The 14,178-nt window shown below is 39.1% G+C and overlaps 1 protein-coding gene across 2 annotated transcripts in view; it reads left to right on the top strand.

Annotated features, from left to right (window-relative positions):
• The window catches only part of tnr (tenascin R (restrictin, janusin)), a 221,649-nt gene that overhangs the window by 170,812 nt on the left and 36,659 nt on the right, over window positions 1-14,178 (top strand). For both annotated transcript variants that reach the window (XM_061920431.1, XM_061920430.1), the window contains one exon: window positions 9,651-9,781. In XM_061920431.1, coding sequence (XP_061776415.1) covers window positions 9,651-9,781 — 131 coding nt within the window. The remainder of the gene's footprint in view (window positions 1-9,650; window positions 9,782-14,178) is intronic.

The raw sequence follows: 14,178 nt of genomic DNA on the forward strand, positions 1-14,178 counted from the left end.
ATAAAGGATTTTGGAATTTTTGCCATTTTTACAATATTTTTAAAAAATCTCACATACCCCCTGGGATACCTTCAAGTAGCCCCAGGGGTACGCGTACCCCCATTTGAGAAACACTGTTATAGAGCATTTTTATATTTTTTGTTCCTAAATTAAGCTTTTTTAAGCATAAACATGAATCCACTAAAGGTATTAATACTGCAGTAGTATTGGCCAGTAAAGGGCGCAAAGCTGGGCCCAAGCTCGTCTAAGATGGACTGATGCAAAGTGAAAAAGTGTTCTGCGGTCTGACGAGTCCACATTTCAAATAGTTTTTGGAAACTGTGGAGGTTGTGTCCTCCGGAGCAAAGAGGAAAAGACCCATCTGGGTTGTAATAGGCGCAAATTTCAAAAGCCAGCATGTGTGATGATACGGGGGTATATTAGTGACCAAGGCATGGGTAACTTACACATCTGTGAAGGCACCATTTATACTCCGTGTTAGTTTGCCCAAAACCTGTTTGTAGCATTGGACAATTGGATGGAGCCAAATAACATCTGCTCACATGCTTCAGTCATCTCACTTTCTAAAATATCATGGTCAACCTACACTAATTGAAAGTCTTCTCTTTACTCTCTTCTGACATCACGGCGCCATGCTAGATCGAGACAACCAAGAAAAGGTTTTCACAGTTGATGCTTTAGCAGCGAGAACGGGAGCTTGTCAGATAAGGAGGTGGACAGAGAATGACAATGTGGAGGGGGAGTAAATAGTGAAGATAAGTGCAATGGATGTGGGAATAGGGGGAACGAGAGGTGCCATAATCACAGTTTGCCCACTAATGTAGGGTATAAAGCAGGGATGTCTAACACGCGGCCCGCAGGCCGGATCAAGCCTGCAAACAGGTCCAATCCGGCCCGCAAGATGAGTTTGCTAAGTGTAAAATTGAGCTGCATTTTTGAATGAAAGAAACTGCTGTTCTAAAAGTGTCTATTGGATGTCACAACAGTTAAAGTACCAATGATTGTCACACACACACTAGGTGTGGCGAAATGATTCCCTGCATCTGGCCCATCACCCTTGATCACCCCTGGAAGGTGAGGGGAGCAGTGGGCAGCCGCGGTGGCCGCGCCCAACAGCAATTCTGCAAGGCGAGAAAATAGATAATATCAGGGTGAACAGGTATACCAAGCAAGAGGTACACAGTGAAGCAGGGCTGTGACTCCTCCTCCTCGACCCCCATGTAAAACAAACAGGAATAAAATAAACAATCGGTAACCACACTTAAAATGCTGCATGAGACAATGCACATGGATATAGTTGATACATAAAAGTGTTTTTATTTATGCCTGATTTTGTTTTTGTTCAATCACAGATGGGCTGTGATTTAAAGCTTAATTGGTTTGTAGAAACATTGAGATTAAGTCTAACTTCATTGTGTTCTTAAAGGGGAACATTATTACCAGACCTATGTAAGCGACAATATATACCTTCATGTTGCGGAAAAAATACCATATGTTTTTTTAACCGATTTCCGAACTCTAAATGGGTGAATTTGGCGATTTAAACGCCTTTCCATTGTTCGCTGTCGGAGCGATGACCTTACACCTGTGACGTTACAACGGGAAGCAATCCGCCATTTTCACAATCTTATTACACGCAGCAAGTCAAATCAGCTGTTACAATCCGTTACTCGGATCTTCACATGTTGTTGTTTATTTTTACATGAAGTGCTTTCATTCTCCGTTCTGACCCGTTTACTTCCTGTTTTGCTCGTTTCCATGGTCACTTATTATTTCCACCTGCTAGTCTCGGTTCTCGCACACCTGCTCTTGTAATCACCACCCTTTATAAGCCAGCCTCTTCTGTTTATTCTTTCTGGGACTCTAGTTTGCTCTCATGCAATTGGACGACTGGTATGTTTTTCTCTCTAGCTCATACGCTAAGCCACTTGCCATTTTAGCTCTCATGCTAATTGTGTTTTGTTTTACATTCTGTGACTTTGTGCCAAGGTTAGTTTATGTGTACTTCCTAGCTTTCACGCTAGTGTCTTTTGCTTGCCTTTTATTAGCACCAGTGTTTCTGTTCATAGCACCTTTTTGTAGAATAAATCTGTTACATCTTACCTTTGTTGTGTCCATCGTTTTGACGCATCCTCGAGGGAATCAAACCCGGCACCACGATGCCAAACCGGCGTTACATCAGCTCTGTTATTTTTTGTTTCTCTACTGTTTTCCGTACCTTGGAGACATTATGCCTTGTCGTTGTGTTGTCGGAGGGTGTAACAACACGATCAGGGATGGATTCAAGTTGACTTACGTGGAGTGTGCTTCGATTAGCACGGCATGCTAATCGATGCTAACATGCTATTTAGGCTAGCTGTATGTACATATTGCATCCTCTCATGCCTCATTTGTAGCTATATTTGCATGCAGCCTTTCCCTCTACCCACATTTAATGCCAAACAAACACATACCAATCGATGGATTCAAGTTGCACCAGTGTCAAAAGATGCGAATGTCCCTCGTTTGTTCTGCACATTTTACCGACGATAACGATGCTACGACAGAGATGGCACAGAGATGTGTGGATATCCTGCGACACTCAAAGCAGATGCATTTCCAACGAAATCACGAAGGTGAGTTTTGTTGATGTTATTGACTTATCAGGATTTACAGATAGCGAAAATCAGGCACTTTAAAGCCTTTTTTCGGGATTTCCATGATGGGTGAAATTTTGAAAAAAACTTTGAAAAATAAAATAAGCCACTGGGAACTGATTTTTATTGGTTTTAACCCTTTTGAAATTGTGATAATGTTCCCCTTTAATGGTGTTTTTGAAAATGCACCAATTTTTTTTCCTCATATTTTTTTTACTAACTTGAAGTGTTTTGTCGAGGATTACTTGTGATACGTACATTTTCAGAATGTCCTTGTTCTATTTTGGACCAAAGTAAAACAAAACAAAAAACAATTTGAAGTTGTCGTTGTTGTATTTTTTAGTTATTATGCCATGATTTTACCCGTCCGACCCAGGTGTGGAAAGATTTTCCACCATGCGGCCCCTGAGCTAAAGAAAGTTTGACACCCCTGGTATAAAGGAACAAAATGCAAAACCGCTATTTAGTTGAAAATGGAAATTAAGTAATAAATGCAAGGTCATCTTTCCATCAGGCGCTAAAAATTAGGTTTCAGTGCGACACCACCTCCATTACCTATTGCCAGAGTCTTAAATCCTCGTCGAAAACACAGGTTATGTAAGGTGGGGAAATGTAGGTCTGGCCAACTGGAATGGCGTTTTGTTTAAAGCAAGAATACTCCGGCATGTTGGTGATGTAATGTGCAGTGAAACCTAAGTGGGCTTATCTCTCAAGGCTGTGAATGTTTTTGTGTTTTTTTGTTTTTTTCAATTTAACACAGTAAATTGCATATTTGTTATATTATGTCAGGGTTATTTGAGAAAAATGAGGAGACATGCAAAAAAGAAAAACATGTCTCAATGAGAGCAAAGATAATGCAAGCAATTATTATTCAAAGTCAGGAGGATTCTTGCATTGAAAAATAGAAATATGTCCCAGGAATTTGGAGATAAAATGTCCTATCTACTTTTTATTACTTTTTTTTTTTTTTTTAAAAGGGGACCACAAAAAATTGCATTATTGGCTTTATTGTAACAAAAAATCTTAAAGGCCTACTGAAACCCACTACTACCCACCACGCAGTCTGATAGTTTATATATCAATGATGAAATATTAACATTGCAACACATGCCAATACAGCCTTTTTAGTTTACTAAATTACAATTTTAAATTTCCCGGGAGTTTCGTCTTTGAAACCTCGTGTAATGATGACGTGTACGCAAGACATCACAGGTTTTTAGGAAGTATGAGCGCTGCACACACACACAGTTAAATGTCGTCTGCTTTAACCGCATAATTATACAGTTTTTTGGACATCTGTGTTGCTGAATCTTTTGCAATTTGTTCAATTAATATTGGAGAAATCACAGTAACAAGATGGAGTTGGGAAGCTTTAGCCTTTAGCCACACAAACACATGGTGATTCCTTGTTTAAGATTCCTGGAGGTGAAACTTTCCTATGGATCAGAGCGCGGTCAAGAGAACATGGATCCCGACCACATGTCAACCAGCAGGTTTCCGTGAGAAAATTGTGGTTAAAAAGTCAGTTCTTACCGGCGAAAAGCTGAGCTTGTGCCGTCCATAGCTGCTGTCGACTCCCCTGAGACACTGCACGTCAAGACACCCGTGGACACACACCTCAGACTATCAGGTACTATTAATCTCACTAAAACACTAGCAACACATTAGAAGGATAAGGGTTTCCCAGAATTAACCTAGTAAATGTGTCTAAAAACATCGGAATCCGTCCCAATGGAATCGCGTTTTTTATTTTTATTTTTTTTGTAGTCCGTCGCTATTAATATCCTCAAACACAAATATTTCATCCTCGCTCATATTAATAGGGAAATTGTCGTTTTCTCGGTCCGAATGAATAGCACTTTTTGTTGGAGCCTCCCATTAAAAACAATGTGAATATGTGAGGAGCCCCCACACGTGTGACGTCATCGTCTGTGACTTCCGGTAAAGGCAGGGCTTTTCTCTTAGCACTGAAAGTTGTGAACTTTATGGTGGATGTTCTCTACTAAATCCTTTCAGCAAAAATATGGCAATATCGTGAAATGATCAAATATGACACATAGAATGGACCTGCTATCCCGTTTAAAAAAGAAAATCTCACTTCAGTAAGCCTTTAAGGTATATCAAACATATGTTTCTTATTGCAAGTTAGTCCTTAGATCAAATAGTGAACATACCAGACAACTTGTCTTTTATTAGTAAGTAAACAAACAAAGGCTCCTAATTAGTCTGCTGACATATGCAGTAACATATTGTGTCATTTATCATTCTGTTCTTTTGTCAAAATTATTAAGGACAAGTAGTAGAAAATTAATTATTAATCTACTTGTTCATTTACTGTTAATATCTGCTTACGTTCTCTTTCAACATGTTCTATCTACACTTCTGTTAATAATGTAATAATCACGTATTCGTCTGTTGTGTGGATGCTTTACATTAGTTCAGAATCAGAATCAGAAGAGTTTTATTGCCATTGTTTGAGAACGGGTTCACAAACTACGAATTTTACTTGGCGCAATTGTGCAACATCAAACACATTTAACACAGAATAGAATACCATGAGCTGTAACTGAGCTATCAGATCTTGTTATTGTTCATGTGTCCGATTGGCCGAGGGGAAACAACTGTTCAGGTGGTTGGAGGTGTGGGTCCGGATGGACTGTAGTCTCCTGCCTGAGGTGAAAGGGGAGAATAGTTTGTGTTTTGGACGATTCCAAAAATTTGGGTATCAATCCGATACCAAGTAGGGCTCATACAGTGGTCATATTCAAAGTCTTTATGTGTCCAGGGACATATTTCCTGAGTTTAAAAACATTATATATATATATATATATATATATATATATATATATATATATATATATATATATATATATATATATATATATATATATATATATATATATATATATATAAAAGAAAAAAAAGAAAGTAGATGTTGTGATGCCAAAAATCAGTAATCATAGTAGTATCGACTAAATACACTCCTGTACTTGGTATCATTACAATGGATGTTAGATGTTGATCCACCCATGGTGTTTGTTTACGCTGTGACGCCGGTGAGCTACGGTGTGTAGTGAAGCATGCTTAGCTATTCCTCCTCCTGCAGGGATGATACTCGTAAGAAACTTACTTTATTTGTCGCCATGGAGACGAGGATTAGGGATTTAGAAGTAGCTAAAGCACTGCCCACTGGGGCTGGACTTTAGCCGCTAGCTTGCTAGCCATGTCTTAAAGCACCTCTTCCTGAGGGCGTTTCAGTGTTATAACTTCACCTTTATCTTTAGTTTTTAAGCTAAAATGTGTCCGTTCTCCCCGTTCTGTCTCCACACTGTGTCTGCTTGTAAGTACTCCGTGACTGTGCGTTGCCGAACATGCTCCTCAGCTCGTAAAATCAGCAATGACATGATGTGACGACGACGGGGGCACGGGGTTTGGGGTGGGTGTGGGAAGGTGGGACCGGTACTTTTCAGAGGCGGTATAGTACCGGTATACCGTACAACTCTAATAGAAATAATTTGAAATGTTAATAAATGATTTTATTAGTTGATGTTATGATAAATGTTTGGAAATCTCCAATTGTATTTACCCATTTTTTGTTGTTCGGAACTTTTTTTGTGTAGCATTGACCTTTTAGGTTGATTTAAGACAATTTTAGAATGATACCATACGACTTGAATAATTCATTGTTCAATTCACAGCTCAAATGGCTTGAAGAAAGAAAAAAATAATAATACCAAATGTGCTCTGGGTTAATATCAAAGGAAATTCTTTACTCTAGCTCCACTTTAAATAAGAGTAGAATCAAAGTATAAACAATAAAAACTACAAAAAATGTTGATGTGGCTTGGACATTTGGGATCTATTTTCACACTTCCACTGTCTTGCAGACTAAAAATAAAAAGCTCCAATCATTTGAAGCTGGCCCCTCAATAGCACTCTCCCGCTGCTTCTGGTATATTTAACAGGAGCAGCTTAGGTTAAGCTGAAGATGGGTCATTGCTGATTTCCAGCCCAGAAAAAGCACAGTAGCCAAATGACCTAATAAAAAAAAAGCTCTTATAACACGTTTAGCCCAGAACAGTCGTCTTCTTCCAGGCTCTCTCGCCACGCAACCTTTTTGCCACCAGGGAGTCAATCAAATATCGGTTGTAACTCATGTCCAGGTTGTTAATTTACAGCCCGCAAGGTCACATTTGCTTGCTGTGCAGCGGCTTGGGCCGTTTTACTGCTGCTGATAATATCGTCTGCTGCCTCTGGCCTGATAGTCAATGACTCATACACCTTCTTATTAACAAGGCAGCGATCAGATGGACAGACGCCACACCTTAGTTTGGTTTCATTTATTCTGTCAAACAGAAAGTCTCATCAAATGCATTCCCTTTTCCCAACAAACAAAATCAATATACAAGTTGAATAATTGTGGTCATTGACCAGCGATGTACAAAACACAAAACCAGTGAAGTTGGCAGAGACAAGATACTTAACGTTCAAACCGGAAAACTTTATTTTTTGCAAATATTAGCTCATTTTGAATTTGATGCCTGCAACATGTTTCAAAAAAGATGGCACAAGTGTCAAAAAAGACTGAGAAAGCTGAGGAATGCTCATCAAACAATTATTTGGAACATCCCAAAGGTAAACAGGCTAATTAGGAGCAGGTGGGTGCCGTGATTGGGTATAAAAGCAGCTTCCATGAAATGCTCGGTCATTCACAAACAAGGATGGGGCCAGGGTCACCACTTTGTGAACAAATGCGTGAGCGAATTTTCGAACAGTTTAAGAACAACATTTCTCAATGAGCTATTGCAAGGAATTTAGGGATTTCACCATCCACGGTCTGTAATGTCATCAAACGGTTCAGAGAATCTGGAGAAATCACTGCACGTAAGCAATGATATCACGAACCGTCAATATCTCAGGCGGTACTTCATCAAACAGCGACATCAGTGTGTAAGGGATATCACCAGAAGGGCTCAGGAACACTTCAGAAAACCACTGTCAGTCACTACAGTTTGTCGCTACATCTGTAAGTGTAAGTTAAAACTCTACTATGCAAAGCGAAAGTCATTTATCAACAACACCCAGAAACGCTGCCAGCTTCTCTGGTTCCGAGCTTATCTAAGATGGACTGGGGCAAAAAGCAAAAGTTTTTTTTTGGTCTTACGAGTCCACATTTCAATGTTTTTTGGGAAACTGTGGATGTTGTGTCCTCTGGACCGAAGAGAAAAAGAACCATCCGGATTGTTCTTGGCGCAAAGTTCAATAGCTAGCATCTGTGATGGTATGGGGGTGTATTATTGCCCAAGGCATGTGTAACTTACACATCTGTGAAGGCACCATTAATGCTGAAAGGTACATACAGGTTTTGGAGCAACATATGTTGCCATCCAAGCAACGTTATTGTGGATGCCCCTGCTTATTTCAGCGAGAGAATGCCAAGACACGTATTACAACAGCGTGATTTTGTATTAAGTGGCTTTCGCTTTGCATAGTAGAGTTTTAACTTGCACGTACAGATGTAGCGACCAACCATAGTTACTGACAGTGGCTTTCTGAAGAGTTCCTTAGCCCATGTGGAGATATCCTTTACACACTGTTGTCACTTTTTGATGCAGTACCACCTGAGGGATCGAAGGTCCGTATTATCATCGGTTACTTGCAGTGATTTCTCCAGATTATCTGAACTTTTTGATGATATCATGAACCATAGATTGTGAAATCCCTAAATTAATTGCAATAGCTTGTTGAGAAATGTTGTTCTTTAACTGTTGGAAAATGTGCTCACGCATTTGTTCACAAAGTGGAGACCCTCGCCCCATCCTTGTTTGTGAATGACCGAGCAATTCATGGTAGCTGATTTTATACCCAACCATGGCACCCGCCTGTTCCCAATTAGCCTGTTCACCTGTGGGATGTTCTAAATAGGTTTTCGATTAGAATTCCTCATTCTTTGTCTGTCTTTTTTGCCACAACAAAAATGTTGCTGGCATCAAATTCCAAATGAGTTAATATATTCAAAAAATAACGTTTTCCAGTATCATTGTATTTTGTTTTTATTTACGTTTTACACAACAAGCCAACTTTCCTGGTTTTGGGTTTTGTAACCCAAAAACAATACAATGTACATCCAACAACTTCAGTATTTTTTATAAGTAATGTAATAATAATGTCCATCATTTACATCACAAGGGCACTTTTGTGATACTTAGTTTGACTTCTTTGTCAAACACACCATAAGCAGCGTTTCCATATTTTCATGGATACATGTCCACTGTTTGGATATTATTTTAACATTCTCAGCTGGTGTTTGGCAGATCTACATCACTTGCTTAGTTAACCAGTGGCGGGGATGCTTGTAACTCCTATTTTTGCTCATAACTTGAAGCATAACAATTGGCAGAGAGATAGCTTTTATCTCAAAACACTCTTAAGTCAGGGGACTCTTAAGTTGAGGTACCACTGTAGTTAATTTGTAATCAATAGCGCCTTTGTTGGTTGAATCCAAATAGCGAACTCAATTTCAGCTCTGTAACATCTGGTGGTTTAAATTCTCTTTTTGTTTGCATAGTGAATTGTGAAAGACAATTAGCATTAATGCACTCTCTTAATCAGCCAGCTAATTGAGACTGAATTTCATCTTGCCTCAATCGCTTCAAGACAACAAATAACACATTATAACCCACGTTTTAACAGGAAATCCAATGTCCAGAAAGTTAAATAAAGCAATGATAAATGTATTCACCCTACGCAGCAGAACTGATATCCTCGGTTAAAGTAACCAACATAATCGAACACCAGAACAAGAAAAGTAATTCAATTTTTTTTTTGGTGTACAGCAATTATTTTTTTCTCTCCTGTAAATCGAACACAAAACCCACAGATATCTCTGAGTGAGTTGCAAAAAGTAACACAAACTTAATGTATATCTTTAATCGGTAAGCTACGTAGCTCAAAGGGAAATATCAAGCGCCCTCAAAAACGACTTGTGTGTGCGTGTGTTTCTATTTCGGACAGCCATCGACGCCCCTCTGAACCTGACAGCCAGCGAAGTGAATCACCGCAGTGCTCTCATCTCCTGGCAACCGCCCGCCTCTGAAATTGACAACTACATGCTCACTTACAAGTCATCTGATGGCAACCGTAAAGTAAGTGACACACACACACACACTGTAATTGGCATGTTTTGTTTGGTAACAATGGTGACACACACACACACACACACACACTTACACTGTATTGGTAACAATAGTGACACACACACCCTTATACACTGTAATTTACATGTTTTGATGGGTAACAATGATGATGATAAGAACCATGAAAAGCATGTCAGGGCTTGTGCATGTGGTCCACCATCAGATGTCACCCATGTGCAGAGAATGCACCTGTAGCGCTGTCTACATGTCCTAGTCTCTCTTTTTAGTGTGTTGTACGTTGAATTAAAGCAACAGCAGCATGTATTAGTGCAGTGGTTCTCAACCTTTTTTCAGTGATGTACCCCCTGTGAATTTGTTTTTAATTCAAGTAACCCCTAATCAGAGCGAAGCATTTTTGGTTGAAAAAACGAGATAAAGAAGTAAAATACAGCACTATGTCATCAGTTCCTGATTTATTAAATTGTATAATAGTGCAAAATATTGAACTATTTGGAAAAAAAGATATAAAAATAACCAAAAACCTTTAACATCAATATTTGTCATGTCTGGGATCGTGTTTTGTTTAAGTTATGTTCTGTTTGGTTTTTGGACTCTTATTAGAATCTGCTTTTTCACTCCCTTGTCTTGTTTCCATGGTTACCCATTAGTTTCACCTGTTCCACGTTTGAACTCACGCACCTGTTTTCAATCACCACAGTATTATTTAAGCCACTCTTGCCAGGTAGTCAGCCTGGCGACATCACCTTCTATCACCCTCTACGCACCCTTTCCCTATGCCGATGATCCAAGCCCATATCTCGTTCAAAGTAAGTAGAATTAATCATCAACTTAAAGTGCCCTCTTTGGGGATTGCAATAGAGATCCATCTGGATTCATGAACGTCATTCTAAACATTTCTTCACAAAAAAAGAAATCTTTAACATCACTATTTATGGAATATGTCCCCAAAAAAATCCAGCTGTAAACACTGAATATTGCATTGTTGCATTTCTTTTCACAGTTTATGAACTTACATTCATATTTTGTTGAAGTATTATTCAATAAATATATCTATAAAGGATTTTTGAATTGTTGCTATTTTTAGAATACTTTTTTTTTAAATCTCACGTACCCCTTGGCATACTGTCAGGTTCAAACACTGATGACATCTATTAAACAAGACAAAAGGCAAAAAATCAAACAGAGACAGAATTAAATTTGGACTCAGAATCTGAGGAGAGACATGGCCACTGTACACTCTCTGTACACTCTGCACCAAGTTCTGCCCCAAGACCGTACTCCTCCTTCTTTATTTGACCCCCCCACCCCTTCCCACAGCTGCTTCCTCAGGGAAGTGGGTCGTGACCAGCGTTGCCTTCGGTTCCCGAACAGTTCAAAGAAATTTCCATAAAATTGCTCAAAGAGGGAAATTGCAGGGACAAGAGGGTAATAAGACAGAGAGACAACAACAACAGCAAACACAACAATAACAACAACAATATTAACAGAACAATATCAGCAAATAGGATAAGTACAAATATGATGGTAAAAATGATAGCAAAGAAGTTAGTAAAGAAATATTAATAATACAGAAATGGCAATGAATGCAGCTTAGATAAGCTCCAGCACCCCCTGATCCCAAAAGGGACAAGCGGTAGAAAATGGATGGATGGATGGACAATGTACATTATTACACTACAAATAGATCAGTACAAATACCAATAGAAATAGCACTATTGATAATGATTAATAACAATAATTATACCAATAGAAATAGCACTATTGATGATAATAATATATATATCCATCCATCCATTTTCTACCGCTTATTCCCTTTCAGGGTCGCGGGGGGCGCTGGCGCCTATCTCAGCTACAATCGGGCGGAAGGCAGGGTACATATATATATATATATATATATATATATATATATATAGCCAAGATTATTGTGGTTAAAAAGTGCTCAATACCGGGGTAGAGCAATTTATTTGTTAGGTCAAGAAAAAAAAAATGAGGCTATTTCATCCATTGAAACCTGGTTTGCAGGTCGCCCTGCACTTCAGGGGATTTTATTGAAGCGTCCGTGGTTTTTACATACAGTATATATAGGGTACATTTCGTATAAAAGCAAGACACGACTGTGTAACAATGGCCACACCCCCAAGTAATGTACCCTATATATATGTAACAACCACAGAGGCTTCAATAAAATCCCCTGAAGAGCAGGGGGATTAAACCCCCTACCCTCCAACCTCCATGGGAGGGAGGCGGCTTTAAGTTCCTGCTGGTGCCCTCCCGTGTGCGGCTGGTGTGTTGAGAGGATGGATCGATTCATCATTAGCAAAAGACTTAAGTGTGCGGACAAATTATTTTTAAAGAGAAAGAGATACCTCTTGTAATGCATATTTCATAAACTATATTGTTATTGTAAAATATTGGCTGTCACGAGAAAGTGATCGTTGCTACTGGTCACTGCATCCTGCTGTCACGCCATGTGTCTGAAACAGCTGGCTGTATGTTTGGCCTTCCTTCTCTATCTTAAAACGATTTATATGCACACAAGAATATTTTACTAAAAGTGTTGGTAAGATGTTTCTACACGGGGCACCGGGCTCGTCGAGACATTCCGTGCCTGCAGTAAAGGTAATGATTCTATGCAGGTTCACATGCAGAAACTTGGATACGACTTGTACTTGCTCTATTTAGTCAAGTTTGATGTCCTGTCGGGGCAGCTCCAGAGCAGAAGATCTCACTAAACAATACAATCTCCAACCGTGTTTGTTTATCAGAGTTGTTCAGCCTTTTTTTGAAGTAGAAAAGTGGCATATTTAAATTATATCAATAGGTATCTGAGGGAATCACATTTTAGCAGCAAGATTTACATTTTTGGACATTATACTGTAGTGATGGGATCAGCAGTTCTTTTGACTGTACTGAATCACTAGAATCAGTTCCTTAAATTGATTCGTTCAAAAAATGTGTTCACCGAATCACTTCTGCAGCAGCAGTGACTGAACGAGAGCCTCAATGTGACGTCCTTCTCCGCGACACAGTCAGTTCTCTGTGTCAGTAGGTTCGCGAATCGCGAGTCCTGATTCTGAATGAGTGAGTCAGTGCAGCGCGAACGTGATTCACGTCCTCGGCGACAACCAGTCAGTTCTTGTAAGTTCGTGAAGCGAGCCTGAATCACTCAGCTTCAGTTCTGAGGGCCAGAGGACGACAGACGTGAATCGCTCTCTGCAAAAACAAATATTAAATTAAGAAACCTTTAACACATGCCAACATAAAAACTAAATGTTCTGTAGCAAAGAAAATGTAAACTTAAATATGCAAAAAAAAAAAGAAAATAAATACCTTCAAAATAAAACAAATAAATTAAGAACCAGAAATGCCAAAATAAAAACAAAATGTTCTGTAGCCTGCGTTTAAAAATGTAACAAAGAAAATATCAACTTAAGTGTGCAAACAAAAGAAAATAAATAGGCTACATTAAATAAAACAAAACAAATATTAAACCAAGTGCCAGAAATGCCAACATAAAAACAAAAATTTCTGTAGCTTACATTTAAAAATAAAAAAATGGAAATATCAACTTAAATATGCAATAAAACATTTATGTGTTGAGATAATGGGGACAGGGCGTGTGAGTGTTTGTTTTCACGTGGCTTGAGTCAACATTAGCCGTTAGCTTGGAGAATGAATGGAGAACAGATGCCAATGACATAAAACATATCCCTGCGACGGGAGGAGAATCACTCGCGGCATTGGGGCAAGCAGAGCAGAGAGCCAGAGCGTTGTCATTCACTGAGTGATTCACGTCGTTAATCCGCGGTGAATGAATCGTTCGCTCACTCCCTCCCCCCGCCCCCATGATGAGTAGCTGCTGCGTCGTTCGCCGACGTCGAGGGTTCAGGGAGTCACAGAATTGGACAGTTCCACTCATACCGGCATGGTCACGGCGGAGCTCAACTGAACTGAGAAAGGAACGAATCAGTTCATGAAGTGATTCGGTTCAGTACATTCACTCAAAAGATTTGTTCATTCGAATGAATCGTTTAAACGACACAACACTGTTATACTGACACAGAGTGACCAGTCAGTATACAGTACTAATATCAAAATATATTTATGTCTCTCTTAAAAAAAGAACGCCATTGATAGGACTAATATGGGCAACACCAAATTAATCAGATTTGACTATAAAATTCCTTCGTGGAAGACACCCCTAATGTATAAACTGTATTTATATTACATACTGTCATATTAAAGGGGAACATTATCACAATTTCAAAAGGGTTAAAAACAATAAAAATCAGTTCCCAATGACTTGTTGTATTTTTTGAATTTTTTTCAAAATTTTACCGGTCCCGAGTATCCCTAAAAAAAGCTTGAAAGTGCTTGATTTTCGC

This window comes from Nerophis ophidion, linkage group LG14 (assembly GCF_033978795.1).
Source record: "Nerophis ophidion isolate RoL-2023_Sa linkage group LG14, RoL_Noph_v1.0, whole genome shotgun sequence".
In the NCBI taxonomy this organism is placed as follows: Eukaryota; Metazoa; Chordata; class Actinopteri; order Syngnathiformes; family Syngnathidae; genus Nerophis; species Nerophis ophidion.